The 16,532-nt window shown below is 44.0% G+C and overlaps 1 protein-coding gene across 1 annotated transcript in view; it reads left to right on the plus strand.

The window, feature by feature from the left end:
- Positions 1 to 16,532, plus strand: part of LYRM7 (LYR motif containing 7) — a 185,310-nt gene that overhangs the window by 147,126 nt on the left and 21,652 nt on the right. The window contains exon 4 of the mRNA XM_069625630.1: positions 5,832 to 5,913. Coding sequence (XP_069481731.1) covers positions 5,832 to 5,913 — 82 coding nt within the window. The remainder of the gene's footprint in view (positions 1 to 5,831; positions 5,914 to 16,532) is intronic.

Below are 16,532 nucleotides of genomic sequence, written 5' to 3' on the forward strand. Positions count from 1 at the left end.
AACAATGCTATTTGATGCTATTTGATGCCACTTCCTGCTTCCTGTTTTGTCAAGGGGTGAAAGGTCGTGTTTCATTGCGTCCTGGGATGTCACTTTGGGGTGGGGTCAAATTACATCACTTCCGGTGATGTCATCAGAGGTCAAGGGTCGTGAGGTGAGGGGTAGGCCACTTTTTTGAAGCGAGGGGTGGCCCACCTTTTTTTGGGTGACCGTGCCTATTTCCTGCCCGAAGGTCAATAAATGGTTAGGGAAAGCACAGATGTCTTGGAATCAGCAGATTGCACGTGATTTTGTAATTATTTGTTGTCTTTTTTACAAATGGTCCAATATAGTTACACGGACATCCATGGACCCCTGGATGCAACTAAACACTACAAGTACAGAAGCGCACATGGGTTCTGCACATTGCTCGCACCACTACGTGAGCGGATTCATCCTTTCAAATCACACATTTTCTTTTTCAATTCCAGAATTATTCGATATTAACTTGATACAAACCTCTTTACGCTATAGAAAGGATAATACAACAGAAGAACCATTTGGAGAATTAATGAGTGCATGGTACGTCATTTATATCACACAGTCATGTTAACATATGCCCATAAAAGTCTTTGAATAATACATATAACATTCCTTTGTGATAACAATTTGAATGCATCATGATAGCACAGCTCCGGTATTCTGTAAGGTAGCAATTTCATTCCAGCTGCCAATTTGGTGTAATGAAATGCATAACTAAGCCCTGTAACGCGTCATTACAACAGTGCCACAATCGTGTTGCCAAAGGTCGTCCTCTCCATGCGCATTTTCCTTTTTAACAGTTTGGTTTGTCCAAACATTAATTTCATCAATGTTCTTCTTACTGACGGCAACAATTAATTGTCTATAGTTTGGGAAACGTTTTTGCTCTCTACAGTTATAAATATGCAAAGATATAATTTCACCATCTGTTGAATTTGATATAATATGTCATTTATAACGCGCCTGTACAAAAGTTTTTCTCGGTGCGACAAGACAAGGGAGGAAAGACAGAGGGAGGACAAGACATACGATCTTACTAGGCCTTGTGTCATTCAGATTGTGCAAGTCTGACAACGCCAAGTGCAGCGGGAAGGGAGAATGGGAAGTGTCAGGGAGAGGGAAGGAGGAAATGTAATCAGGGTAGCATCACTCTGAGTCGGTGCAACCATGGCAGCGTGGCTCTGGGTAAGTGCAAGGAGGCAGGGGACTGTAGAGCTTGCAGTTACAGCCCCTAAGTGCGTGGTAGTCCCAGAGGCAGTGCAGGGGAGACTTATCATGGAGGAGACTGGTACCCAGTGTGACTCTGAGGGTAACCAAGAAACCAGTCAGCGCCACATAAAGGTGGTCAGCAGGGGAGGGAGAATGAGAAAGCAGAGGAGAAAAGGAAGGTCTTGAGCTGCTTCCGGAACTTCAGGTGATCCGGCTCAAGTTTGAGAGGGGAAGGGAGGCCATTCCAGAGGGAGGCACCTGCAGAGGAGAGAGATCTACCCCCACTCTCTGACTGGAGAACCTTCTGACCCTCTGATAGTTGGAGGTAGCTGAACGAAGGGCTTGAGAAGGAAGGTATTTTGGAAGAGAGTTAGATGTAGTGTGGGCCCCTGCCTCAGAAAGCCTTGTGGACGATGCAGAGGCTCTTGAACTTGATCCTTGCAACCACCGTGAGCTAGTGGAGGGATTTTAGGGCTGGAGAGATAAAGTCCCTGGGCTTGATGCCAAGGATAAGTCTTGCAGCCCTGTTCTGGATTAGTTGCAGAGGACGTAGAGTAGAGGAAGGAAGGTTGAGAAAGAGGCTGATGCAGTAGTCTAGCCTAGAGAGAACCAGGGCTCTAAAGACAGTGAGCTTCTAGAGGAACGTGAGAAAAGGAAGAATACCTCTTAGATGCAACTTGTAGTGGGCCTTTTTGGCAAGGTCCATGATGTGCAGAGAGAGTGAAGTCAAGGATGACACCAAGGTTTTTTGCCTCACAGGAGGGCGAAGGAAGAGGGCCCGAGGAGGGCAGCCAGAGTGAAAGAGGGAAAGCAGGAGCAGGCGGTCCCAATGAGTAGGAGGTACATCTTACTGGCATTAAGCCAGAAGTCGTTGGAAGTGCACCAATCCTGAATCGCGGATAGACAGTCAGGAATGAGCGAGAGAGGAGTGGAGGCTGAGGGGAGCCGGAAGGAGAGCAGAGTGTCATCTGCATAACACTGAAAGTTAGAGGATAAAGTAGAGATCAGGTGGGCCAACAGGGAAAAGTAGACATTGAAGAGTCACGGTGAGAGATTAGAGCCCTGGGGAACACCACATGTGGAGAGAGGTGGTGGAGAGAAAGGACCCAAGTTAGACCTGGGAGGGTCGGTCCCGGAGGAAGGAGGTCAGCCACTCCAGACCCTGATCAGTGATGCCTAGGTTCTCACAGAGACGCTGTCAAAAGCAGCAGAAAGATCAAGGAGAATGAGGACAGAAGGAAGGCTGGAGTACAGATTAGAGAGCATATCTTCACAGTTTCCATGCCTCTGGCTTCTCTAAAGCCAGACTGATGGTCATGGAGATAACCAACAGATTGTCTGGAGAGTAAGCTGAGAGATGGACATCTTTTCCAGGAGTTTGCCCAGGAATGGAGTTATAGAGATTGGGTGGTAGTTTGCCAGACAGATAGGATCGGAAGAGGGTTTTTTAAGGGGGAGGTGCACAAGGGCGTGCTTGAGGAGAGAGGGGAAAGATCCAGTGACGAAAGAATAATTTCAGAAATCGGCCAAGGCTGGAGCGAGGGTGTGAATGTGGTCCTTTATGGTTCTGGAGGAGCAGGGGAGCACCGGTTTGGATGACACTTTCATATATCTGCATTCTAGGAACCTCGTCAGGTGTTGTCAGAGAGAAAGAGGAGAAAGGAGGAGGAGAGGGAGAAGTGGCTGGAGGGGGCCGTGAGAGGTAGAGGGGAGAGGAAGAGGAGAGCGAGGACAGGATGTCCTGAGTTTTAGTGGTGAGGTGGAGCTGTACAGAGGGCCTGGAAGGGAACAGGAGAGGTGGAGACTGCAGGGGGATTGGTCAGCTCCTTGCGGATTTTTGAATTTGGCCGTGTTGCTAGAGGCCGCATTGACGCGGGCTTGGATATGGGCTCTCTTCTTGGACAGGACAGAGTGTCTGTATTGCCTTTGGAGCTAGCGGCAGGCCAGTTTGTGAGAGGATACGCCGCAGGCCCTCCACTTCCTCTTAGCCACCCCACACTTGCATTTCAGGACATCAAGGTTGGAGTCCTATCAAGAGTTGCACTTGGAGGTAGGCTTCAGATGGATTCTCATGACCGGGGCAAGGATGTCCAGAGTGTTGGAGATGGAAAGATGCAGGTTACCGAGGGTTGTGTCAGGGTGTGAGTCAGCCACAGGAGTGGGATGAGCAGAGAAAGTAGAGGCAAAGGCCTCCATTAACGCACGCTTCATGGGCCGAATGACCAAGAAAGTAGGTGGAAGTGCTGGGGTGGGCTTTCCCTGGAGGACAGTTTCAGGTGAGAGGAAAGCAGAAAGTGGTCAGTCCAAGAGAGAGGAGTGGTGAGAGGGTTAGAGAGGGGGATGTCTGAGGAGAAGAGAACATCCAAGGTGTGTCTGGTAGAGGGTGTCGGACCAGAGGGTAGAAGGGAGAGAGAGAGTGTGTCACAGAGGTTGCGGAAGAGCCCAGAGGAGCGATAAGCATGCAGGTGGATGTTGAGGCCTCCAAGGAGGAGAAGTGGAGAAGTAGAGGCAAGGAGAGAAGAGGAGCGGTCAGCCCACTCTGAGTAAGAGAGCAAGCTGGCCAGGTGGCCTGTAGAGGGAGGCCACAGTCAGAGAGAGGCCAGGATAGAGAGCCTGCAGACCAGTCATTCAAAGTAGGTTTAGTCCTGCATAGGAATGACAGAAGCATGGACCCACTCCGGAAAGATCAGAGCTACTTCACCTCTGGATGGATTGGTTCTTGGCTCGTATAGGATCTTGTAGCCGACAGGGAGCAGAGTGTCCAAACTCATGACAGAGCTGGCTGTGAACCACATCTCAGTGAAAGCGAGGACATCAAGCTCAACTTCTTCAAGGAGGTGGCAGATGTCTGAGGAGTGTTTGACAGCAGAGCGAGAGTTGAGAGTAGCGATGTGGAGCAGGTTACCACATTTGAAAGACTTCCAGGGTGGGTACAGGCTCGAGGTACTCCCAGTGGAAGTGGTTGAGGGGCCAGAGAATGGGCAGAGGTGGTAGCAAGTGGTGGCATAGTAGCCAGAGAGATGCTGGTAGGTGCCATTGAGATAGACATTGATGATGGTCTTAGAGGATTGGAAGGTGGCCACAAGGACCTCCCACCGGTTCCACCATTAATGGGAGAGGAAGAGATAGGAGAGAGAGCTGAGACCATATTGGGGGGGGGGTCCATAGGTCTGGTGAGGGAACGACAAAGAGGGTGTCAGTGAGAGTTTGCCTGGAGGAAGCACTGATGTAGGTATCGGTGATAGGCCTGTCTTGGAGACCAGAATGTCCCACTTGTACTTCTTCCTTCCAGATTTAGTGAGAGGGATAGGATAGGAGTAGCAGTTAGAGAAGATGGGAGAAACGGAAAGCACCATAGAGGGTGCAGAGAGGAAAGTAGGAGGATGGAGGGAATGAAAGAGAGGAGATACTCACAGCCCTGCACTGCACAATGCAGGATGTGTAGAGTGTGTTGGGGGTCACACACTAGGGAACACACGGAGGAGCAGGCAGGTGACACACAGCAGTACAACAGTAACCACAGATGATGGGACCAAGATAGTGGGAGAGAGCCTAGTGGGACACAGATAAACGTACCACAGTAACCACAGGGTGGGACCTGGAGAGCGTCTAAAGGGGCACAGTAAACAGTAACCACAATGGAGGGAACCTAAGTAGGGACCCCAAAACACAAAGTACGGCTAACCGCTAGAGGGGAGAGCCTAAGATTGCCAGAGACAGAGGTGGAAGAACTCAAAGAGGCCGGGTAGTTTAGTAGGGATCATTAATGGCTGCTCCCACTTCCCGCACCTTTCTTAGCTTTCGGACACTGATGGTTGACGGCTGCACAGCATATTACCACTCTGCGCTGTACCCCCTTCGTCACCAAACACCTGTGTCGCATAACACTGCGCCCTTGGCCTGCACCGGATTTGCTGCAGAGGGTCCAATCCTCTGCTCTTAAAGGAATCGAAGCGTGAAAGATATGTCTAAAGGTGTAAATGTTCAGGAATGGGTCTACTTTTTTGATGTGATTATCAACCATTTTTTCCCTGGTTACCCTTTTATGGGCCTCATCAGGATTCTGACAGTATCCCGGGATAACGCCCGTGCAAAAAGCATTACGGCTACTCGGCCCGGCGCTATTAGCACCAGATCACAAGTAGCGGTTGGGTGGTTATTGTCCATTTGTGCGCTATTACCACCGGCGGTAATTGTGCTGGCTGTAATAGCACCGAATGGGGCAGTAAGTGGACATTTTTACCTCCAGCTTTTTGTTGGCGGTAAAACAATTTACCACCCAACTCGAGATTAGGCCAGCCCTTAAATGCAGCAGTAAAAGCGTTACCGCCGCATTTATGGGCTACCGCCCAACTTGTGATGAGCCCCATGTCTCATCTTTAATGGCTGGGCTTTTGCATGTAAAACATTGTCAAGTACGTAAAGCAAACTTCTATAAGAATAACAAAATCAAACACTGCATCGCTTGAAAAAAGTTACTATTTCCTTTTTCAAAGTGTAATAAGGTCTACTTCCCAACAGTAGAAGAACAGCCAATATTTTGTGTTGTGATCAGAGTGATGTTGATCTTCCTTTCAATGTGTGTTCTTTTTTCATAACAGCAACTGAAAATAGGTTCTGATGTTGAAATTTATCTCAGAACGTCCGTCATTCAAGGAGTTCACACAGATGCTAACCGAATTGGTAAGAAAAACGATAATCGATTGGTTTTGTTTGGGGTAAGGATAGAAGTGATGGTGGCATGAAAGGGGTGCAGTGTGTCCCTATTGGAGTGGTATTTGAAGGGAGAACTCGTGTACATTACGAAGCATTAAGAGAGGAAAATGTGCTTCAAATGTGTACTTTGTAAAATGACGGGGCTTTAATTTGGCAATAATTCCGGGAATAGTTAACCATACTGGTGTTAATGGTTCCACAGCCCAATGTAAAGCATTTAACACCCTGCACGACCTTCAGTTAGCATTATTACTCCGGCATAACTCCCTGGGTGCTATTGGTCACTTGTTTTGTGAAAAAATGCTTGGCGTTTAAAGATTTTTCACACGAAAAAATAAACTAGATGGCTGCGAGGAAACGGACCGTTAGCTCAAAGAATCCCAGTTTCTCTTTTGGCCGGCCAGGTAAGGTGGTGGAGGGGAGACGGTAGGTAAGGGACATGTTTTTCCCTTTTTCGGATTGTGTGGGTAGCAGCATGGGAGCCACATTAAGCAGCCAACAGCTTGCTTTAATCACAGATTTGTACTGAGTTCCGACCATCTGATTTGCTGCTCTCCACCAGTTGGGTGTTTATAGCACATCTGCGTTTCATAAGTGAGTAAAAGGATACTTGAAATGTATTTCTGAAGTTTAAATTCGTATTACTGCCTCTAATTCTGATAATGAGGGGGGCACATGGTTTCCTTATTCAAAAATGCTTTGGGAATGGTAACACACTGCAGTTTTGGTCTAATCTCTCCTCAACTGTATCGGGGTCCTGCTTTTATGGAGTGGGACTGTCTTTAATAACAAGGGTCCAAGATATGCTTTAAAGTATTAGTACTTTGGTACACCACTGCACTTTTTTAGTTTGCTGTGGGAGCTTGAGAAGGCTAATAGGGTGTGCAGTATGCCACTGCAAGTTGCCTAAATTAAGGAGATCCCGCAAGTGGTGCTTGCTGGGGCGCATCTGACAATGGCCCACACGAAAACTGAATGCATTTGCCTGAGTGCATGCGGCATAAACCTCCTCCTCAACACCTTAGCCATCACGTCGCCCCCTTGCGCCACCTGACTCACTAAACACTGCCCGCCCCTCTCCTCCCTGCCACCCGGTACAGCTGTACCCCTCCTATGTGCCCCTCCCTATCCTACCCCCCTCTGTATATTTGTTCTGTTGATACCACTGAAAAGCACTCTGTTATGCAACTGTATCTTTGTACACCTCTTATGCATCTGTATTGGTGTATACTTCTGTGAAGCGCTCCGTTGCTAGGTCCACGCTCAATAATACCATAATAATAATAACGCACAGACGTCACCGCAAGTGATCCGAAGTTTCCCGCAGCGCCACCAATAAAGAGGGTGACGGAAAGCATCCCATCGCTTTTTCAACATTCGCTGATTTCCATAGTTCCTCGTGAGTATATTATTACAATTGGTTATTTACAACGCGCTTAATACAGAAAGAGGTTTCCTAGCGCAGACCCGGGATTTTAGCCGGTGTTGATCTGCGTCGTCTTGCTTCCAAGACAAGTGCGTTGCCACTACCCGTGTCAAGTAGCATAGTAGTGAGTAGTTGTCTTTACTTTTTGGTCCTCTCTTGTACTGACCTGTACTAATGGATTTCTGTGGCTTTTGCCTCCTGTTCCCCTTCGGATTTGTTTACCTTACATGAACTTTCTACTGGTTTGCAAGCCGGCTTTCTTCATGTATGGTCTCCTGGTTTCTCCTTTAGATTTGTTTGCCTTGCTAGAACGGACACCTGGATTCCGGACCCTGCTTCTTCTCCCTCAATTGCCTCTTCCTTCTCCTTTGGATTTGTGTGCTTTATATGACTGATCTCTGGTTTTGGACACTGTCCCTTTTTCAGTATTGCTATGGTCACAGTGTTTTGGATGCTACATATTGGAGACCCTGTTTTGTCTATCCTGTTACTATAATTTGTGTCCTCGTTCTGCTCAGGGGTAGGTCCTCGTGAACTTTGATTTGTTTCTTTTTTCCTTTTCTTTTCTTTTTCTCAATCATCCCGTCCAGTGGGGATCTATGACTGGCTGTTCTGTCTGGCCTATGGACTTCCAATCACTTGGTTGGAGGAATATCATCCCTAGGTGTATCCGTGTTTTCTTTTCATTTTACAGGTAGGACAAGGGCACAGGGAAAGGTGGTGGGAGGTGGCTGATATTGCATTTATACTAGAACACGAAGGGTAAATCTACTTGAACCTTAAACAAGGTTTAATTTCAATTCTTACCGAGAATTACAAAATCATCGTCACACTCAATCACGGTCTATAGAGGAAGTGATTTTTCAAAACACATTTTAATATGTATAAACATTTCATCAGGCTATTATAGCAGTACAAAAGTTGTTCAGTATGTCCATGGTTCTTTCCAAAATCAGAGAAAAGTTCCACTTATTCACTCCCAACAATTAAAAATCAGTACCAAGTGTGTAAGTAAGAGCTGAAAAATCACACATTAGGCATTTTACATTAGATAATTCCAATGTACTTGGAGTTTTCTAGTGCTATATCTGCAAACCAGTGTATGGATATTTAATGGCCACTAGGGTGCCAGCAACTAGAAAGATCCAACCACTTGTACCGATAACACACGATGCTTAGATTGTAAAGACACGTTAATGGAAGGGTCCTTTTTAACATCTAAAAACTTGTATAGGCATAAGACACAATATGATGTCAAAATGTGTAACACCGTCTATGTAGGTAATTCTATACACAGATCTAAAAAAACACATGAGACCAGCTCATGCTGTATCAAGGTCGACCGGTTTCATAACCACATATTATTCGGGTCATCTTCATCAGGACTTTGTTTTGTAAGGTCTTGACTCCCTGTCTGGGATCGCTGTCTTGCACCCTTACGTGTGTATTTCTATTCCTATAGGGTAGGAATCAAAGAGAAACAGAAAGTGGAATAGTCACATTGTGTTCCATCCACACTGCTACTGGTGTATACTACTATGCCTCTATTGCTTATCATAGGTGTATCTAAGGATATCACTAGGCTTACTTGCTATAGTGAACAAATTAATGTGTCCAAAGTAGTGCCTATTATTACATAAAACATAGGGGAAACAAAGGTAAGAGGGGGGGAGGGAGGGGTGGGGGGAGGAAGGGGGTGGTTGTGTACATACATGCACGGAGGGACTCCAGAGTCTAAACCACCGTGCCTACAGGTATAAAGGAAGTGGGATAACCTTATAGCCCCTTAAAGACTGTGCGTGATCTTACCGCACTATACTGAGAAAGTTACTGCTCGGAAATGTCTGGGAACAGAGCGCGCCAGAGCGCTATGTATACTGAATATCACGCTGTCAACTTAAGCGTTGGCTGGTATAAAGTCTTAAAACAATGGACAAACCAGCAGTCAAAAAATGATGCGAGTGAGTCAAGAAGCGTTCATTATTTCTACAAACGCAGCAGTAAATGTTATAAAGCTGTATTAGCAGCTTGAACACAGCTCTTACCTCGCTTGCTGTTGTGGTACATAGGACAGAGCATCAATGCGTCTGCGCGGTGCCTCAAAGCCTTGGAAATGCTTGCACTACTAAGTGCCATCCCGCTATGATGCCTCTATAGAAAAAAGTGCTTTCAAGAAGCTCGGAAAAAACTCTTTGGTCGGCCATCTTTGCTCTGGTAACGTTTGCAGCCATCTTGGATCAGGCTGCGAGCGTGTGTGTGTATTTACTGCTATATTATTTACTCAGTGAACGCACGCGGGGCAGTTCAGCATTGGAGAAAAAATATATTTTTTTAATATATTTTTTTTAAAAAGGAATTGTGCATTATTATTATCAGAAACCCAATTGTTAAACTGACGAAGTCTTTATATATACATATGTATATATAATTGACAAATTACCCCACGAAATCTGTTTTTACAAACTGCTGCAACATTGTGTTTGATGATGGCAATACATATCATACATAGTTGTCACACAGAAAGAGAGGGCGAGGCTGTATTGTATAAGCAACAAAGGAAACCCAGGCTGAATAACAGACTTAGGCTAGATGGTACATCATGATCCTAAACAAGTACATACATGCATTGTATTTATTACATCATCTATTAAGATCATACCTCAGGTGCATCCCCTTCCCCTTATTTATGTATGTAACCTCAATTCAGGAAAGCATTATTAGGGCTTATACACATGTACGTAAGGGTACATATATGGGTTAGTCCCCTAGTTCTGTCATACTACAGTGAGCTTATGCCCTGTGTGATGTTTTTAGGTGGGGAGAACGGCTAACTCATTCCATTGAATAAATTCATTAAGCCCTTTCTTGTGTGTATTGAGCCTAAATATCCAGTTTTGTTCTCTCCTAAAGAGAATATTCTGGAAATTGCCACCTCGTTTAGGAATGTTAATTTTTTCAATTATTGTCCATTTGAATGCTTCTGGACTATGCCCTTTCATGATGAAGTGGTTTACCATGGGTGCTGTCAGCTTTTTTGTCCTTAGACACGAACAATGTTCGATCATCCGTTTCTTAATGGGTCTCATGGTCATCCCTACATATTTGAGATTGCAAGGGCATTTGATAAGATAGATCACTCCTGCAGTATTACAGTTGGTGAGTTGCCGTTGTATCCAAGGAGTACGAAGCCCCAAGTCTATTTCTTTTGTGCGTTCAGTTTGTGAGCACATGGAGCAGGATCCACATGGTGAGTGTCCTGTAGGGGCAGTACTTTGCCAAATAGTTGCAGGATTTTTGTCTCTTTTTTCTCTGAGAGTTTTAACTAGCTTGTCCCGGATATTGCTCCTCCTTTTGATGGCAAATTTAGGCTCCTCCAGGTGATGTTGTCCAGTATTTAGAATCAGCCATAGATTTTTTATTTCCTTTTTCAACTTATTCAGCATAGGGGAATAGCTCATAACTGCCATTATATTGTCTTGAGCAGGTGGTTTCGGGTGTTGTTGCCGAGTAATGCTTCTAGGAATGTTTCGGGCTCTCCTGTATGTAGAATCAATTATCCTCTTCGGGTACCCTCTATGAGCCAGTTGTTTCTTAAGCGCTTTTCCTTGTTCTTCATAATCTGAAGTCTGGGTGCAAATTCTTCTATATTGAAGGAATTGCCCGAATGGGAGATTATCTTTCAATGCCTGTGGGTGGTAACTCGAATATGTCAGGAGTGAATTCCTGTCAGGGGCCACCTTTGCCCCGAGTCTGGCTAATCTTTTTGTCAATGCTTTTGAATGTGATGCTATCTACCCTTCCTCGAACCCCTTCCTGGACCAAATAAAACCTTGGAAGAGGTATATAGATGATGTTTTTATGATCTTCGGAGGCACTGAAGCAGAAATACATACATTCAATACTTGGCTCAATTCATTAAATCCTTTTTTGAAATTCACCTTAGATTTCGATAAAAAAGCTATACATTTTTTGGATCTCAACATCATGGTGGTACAAGATAAACTATGTTCAAGAGTATACAAGAAGGCCACTGACAGGAATTCACTCCTGACATATTCGAGTTGCCACCCACAGGCATTGAAAGATAATCTCCCATTCGGGCAATTCCTTCGATATAGAAGAATTTGCACCCAGACTTCAGATTATGAAGAACAAGGAAAAGCGCTTAAGAAACAACTGGCTCATAGAGGGTACCCGAAGAGGATAATTGATTCTACATACAGGAGAGCCCGAAACATTCCTAGAAGCGTTACTCTGCAACAACACCCGAAACCACCTGCTCAAGACAATATAATGGCAGTTATGAGCTTTTCCCCTATGCTGAATAAGTTGAAAAAGGAAATCAAAAATCTATGGCCGATTCTAAATACTGGACAGCATCACCTGGAGGAGCCTTAATTTGCCATCAAAAGGAGGAGCAATATCCGGGACAAGCTAGTTAAAACTCTCAGAGAAAAAAGAGACAAAAATCCTGCAACTATTTGGCAAAGTACTGCCCCTACAGGACACTCACCATGTGGATCCTGCTCCATGTGCTCACAAACTGAACGCACAAAAGAAATAGACTTGGGGCTTCGTACTCCTTGGATACAACGCCAACTCACCAACTGTAATACTGCAGGAGTGATCTATCTTATCAAATGCCCTTGCAATCTCAAATATGTAGGGATGACCATGAGACCCATTAAGAAACGGATGATCGAACATCGTTCGTGTCTAAGGACAAAAAAGCTGACAGCACCCATGGTAAACCACTTCATCATGAAAGGACATAGTCCAGAAGCATTCAAATGGACAATAATTGAAAAAATTAGCATTCCTAAACGAGGTGGCAATTTCCAGAATATACTCTTTAGGAGAGAACAAAGCTGGATAGTTAGGCTCAACACACACAAGAAAGGGCTTAATGAATTTATTCAATGGAATGAGTTAGCCGTTCTCCCCACCTAAAAACATCACACAGGGCATAAGCTCACTGTAGCATGACAGAACTAGGGGACTAACCCATATATGTACCCTTCCGTACATGTGTATAAGCCCTAATAATGCTTTCCTGAATTGAGGTTACATACATAAATAAGGGGAAGGGGATGCACCTGAGGTATGATCTTAATAGATGATGTAATAAATACAATGCATATATGTACTTGTTTAGGATCATGATGTACCATCTAGCCTAAGTCTGTTATTCAGCCTGGGTTTTCTTTGTTGCTTATACAATACAGCCTCGCCCTCTCTTTCTGTGTAACAACTATGTATGATATGTATTAATAATAATAATAATAATAATAATAATTTGGCATTTATATAGCGCTACAAACCCTCAGGTATCTGAGCGCTGCTTATTATTACCCACGGTGTGTGGTGCTCAATTATCGACCTCGGAAGGATGAAAGGCTGAGTTTGGCCCCGCCGGGATTCGAACCTGTGTTGGCAGGCTCTGCACGGATGTCAAAGCGAGCGCTCTACTTGCTGTGCCACTTGACCGGCTTATTGCCATCATCAAACGCAATGTTGCAGCAGTTTGTAAAAACAGATTTCGTGGAAGTGGTAATTTGTCAATTATATATACATATGTATATATAAAGACTTCGTCAGTTTAACAATTGGGTTTCTGATAAGAATAATGTCAGGTTTCGTGGGATTTGGATGAATGAGGTGAAATGAGGATATGATTAACATAAAGTATGGTTTGGGCCTTAACTTTCTGTGCAGAGTGTGGAGAGCTTCCCAAGTCAAAATGGAGAATCCCAAAAGGATCAGTGATTGGCCAGAAGTAAAAGAAAGGCATTGTTGGAACATTCTAAACCGCCTTTCATTGTCAGAAGCCCAGCTGGAAGGTCTTATGTTTGAAGCTCTTAAGTTTTAGAAAACTTTAGTTAGGCCCTTGTGCCTAATATTAGTTATTTGGACCAGGAAAGTGTTGGAGATTTAAAAAGAAACTTAGAAAATGTTCCGGTGAAAGAAAGAAGCAAGCTAAGTGATTTCATTATCTTTTATGGAATTTTATGATTATCAAGCAGGAGTTAAATATCAAAACTATTAATTAACTTGTTCCTGTTTTTCTTAGTTTTTATTTATATAGTAGTTCTTTTTGTTCTTTCAAGAATTTATTTTTGAACTTCTAGAACTGTATTTAAATTAATTGAACTGCGTCACATTTTTTGCACCTGGCAAATCGGAGTGTGGAGGTCTGTTATTCATTTTAGCGTCGTGTGTTTTTTCGGCCGTATAGAAGTTTATTGAGTACTGTACCTTTTGTCGGTAACAGTGCTTTTCTTAGCGTCGGACTAGCGTTAGAAATCTTACACTGTCTGCGCAAGTGACAGTGTGGTAGCCACGCGTCTCCGATGCGTTATGTTTAATTTACTAACATTTTAACCTGGCGCGTGATCTTCACTGGGCTGCCTCTTCAAGGATTAGTCTCCGGAACTGAGGAATTTCTCCTTTCCTGTTTGAGCAATTCATATTAAGAAGAGTGGAAGACTATTCCTTTACGCATGCGCCCAAGCCAGTTTATTTTTGAACTCAATTCCTTGTTCATGTGCGCTTCCATTTTAGAAGGAGTAAACAATATCTTCACGCATGCGCATATTCTGGTAAAAGGAACGCTTCTTTTACGAGCGATCTTCTTTGCAAGCAAAAGATCCAATTAATGAACACTTTTACTCATTCAGAAAACAAACAATTTTAAATTGAATAGTTAGAGTGTCATTCTTGGAATTTGTGTTGAAGCTAGACACCAATACAAACTACATGTATAATATTTCCAGCGGGTTGTTTGGGCAAAAGACAGTTGAACTGCTTGAAGACAAACCCCTTAAACTGAGAGAGATTAGCAGTTGTGTTGCAAAACCAAATTGAAGAAATCAGTAAGAGCATCTAAGACTCTATTTTTATGTTTTCTTCAGTAGAATTCATACACGTCCTCTACGTTATTCACAGAGGATAATCAGGTATGGTGGCGAGTTTAATTACTTAAATTTATAAAGAGAAGTCAGAGCCAAGGAATTCAAAGGTTAGTGACTAAAGTGAATTGTTGTTATTTTCACCAACAGGTTGGCAGATAAAGAAGCTGAGCAAAACCTGAAGTTTATTATTTTGTCCCATTTTCCCCCTTTCCCTTGGGGGTGCTCTCAACTGAACTGTTTGATACCAGTTAAGAGGTTAGCATCCAAAGGGGACTGCGGGGGTTCAGCAGCTTCCGGGGACAACATCAGATTTGAGAAAGCCTGACAAATAATGCACAATTCCTTTTTAAAAAAAATATATTAAAAAAATATATTTTTTCTCAAATGCTGAACTGCCCCGCGTGCGTTCACTGAGTAAATAATATAGCAGTAAATACACACACACGCTCGCAGCCTGATCCAAGATGGCTGCAAACGTTACCAGAGCAAAGATGGCCGACCAAACAGTTTTTTCCGAGCTTCTTGAAAGCACTTTTTTCTATAGAGGCATCATAGCGGGATGGCGCTTAGTATTGCAAGCATTTCCAAGACTTTGAGGCACCGCGCAGACGCATTGATTCTCTGTCCGATGTACCACAACAGCAAGCGAGGTAAGAGCTGTGTTCAAGCTGCTAATACAGCTTTATAACATTTACTGCTGCGTTTGTAGAAATAATGAACGCTTCTTGACTCACTCGCATCATTTTTTGACTGCTGGTTTGTCCATTGTTTTTAGACTTTATACCAGCCAACGCTTAAGCTGACAGCGTGATATTCAGTATCCATAGCGCTCTCTCGCGCTCTGTTCCCAGACATTTCTGAGCAGTGACGTTTCTCAGTATAGTGCGGTAAGATCACGCACAGTCTTTAAGGGGCTATAAGGTTATCCCACTTGCTTTATACCTGTAGGCACGGTGGTTTAGACTCTGGAGTCCCTCCGTGCATGTATGTACACTACCACCCCTTCCTCCCCCCTTCCCCTTCCCCTCCCTCCCCCTTACCTTTGTTTCCCCTATGTTTTATGTAATAATAGGCACTACTTTGGACACATTAATTTGTTCACTATAGCAAGTAAGTCTAGTGATATCCTTAGATACACCTATGATAAGCAATAGAGGCATAGTAGTATACACCAGTAGCAGTGTGGATGGAACACAATGTGACTATTCCACTTTCTGTTTCTCTTTGATTCCTACCCTATAGGAATAGAAATACACACGTAAGGGTGCAAGACAGCGATCCCAGACAGGGAGTCAAGACCTTACAAAACAAAGTCCTGATGAAGATGACCCGAATAATATGTGGTTATGAAACCGGTCGACCTTGATACAGCATGAGCTGGTCTCATGTGTTTTTTTTAGATCTGTGTATAGAATTACCTACATAGACGGTGTTACACATTTTGACATCATATTGTGTCTTATGTCTATACAAGTTGTTAGATGTTAAAAAGGACACTTCCATTAAGGTGTCTTTACAATCTAAGCATCGTGTGTTATCGGTACAAGTGGTTGGATCTTTCTAGTTGCTGGCACCCTAGTGGCCATTAAATATCCATACAGTGGTTTGCAGATATAGCACTAGAAAACTCCAAGTACATTGGCATTATCTAATGTAAAATGCCTAATGTGTGTTTTTTCAGCTCTTACTTACACACTTGGTACTGATTTATAATTGTTGGGAGTGAATAAGTGGAACTTTTCTCTGATTTGATATTGCATTTAGCAAGTCCTGTACTAATAATCTCCTTCTTGTTTTCCTTTACAGCCTGGGAGCGAACCAGGCTGCTTTCCTCCTGCCTTTTCACCTGAGCTCTCCTGGCCACCACGTATATTGTGTTATTTTAGGCTGCACTCTCAGGGGGAAAATCTCCTTTTCATTAGGAGACCTGCTGTCACAGACCTGTTGTGTGGTGCCCTCGGCAGTAGGTTCACGACATACGCCATGTTCCCCCAGATTTGTCTGAACTCGGGAGGGAACAGGCCACCGGCAATTATTCACTGAGATGTTCTACAACACACTGCTCCACGTCCTCATGGCGATGATACTCTCCTTTTGGGCTCCAATATAGCACGGAAAATCGAAACCCTGGAAGAACCCTCCACCTCAGTTCCATGCAAGCAAGTGCACAGACATGAGTCATAAAAAAGAGGAGGCTGCTATTCAGAGACAACATCATAAAGAACCCAATAACACAGGTCTACATATGC

The sequence above is a fragment of the Ambystoma mexicanum genome, chromosome 6p (assembly GCF_040938575.1).
Source record: "Ambystoma mexicanum isolate Mex_15411 chromosome 6p, UKY_AmexF1_1, whole genome shotgun sequence".
Taxonomy (NCBI): Eukaryota; Metazoa; Chordata; class Amphibia; order Caudata; family Ambystomatidae; genus Ambystoma; species Ambystoma mexicanum.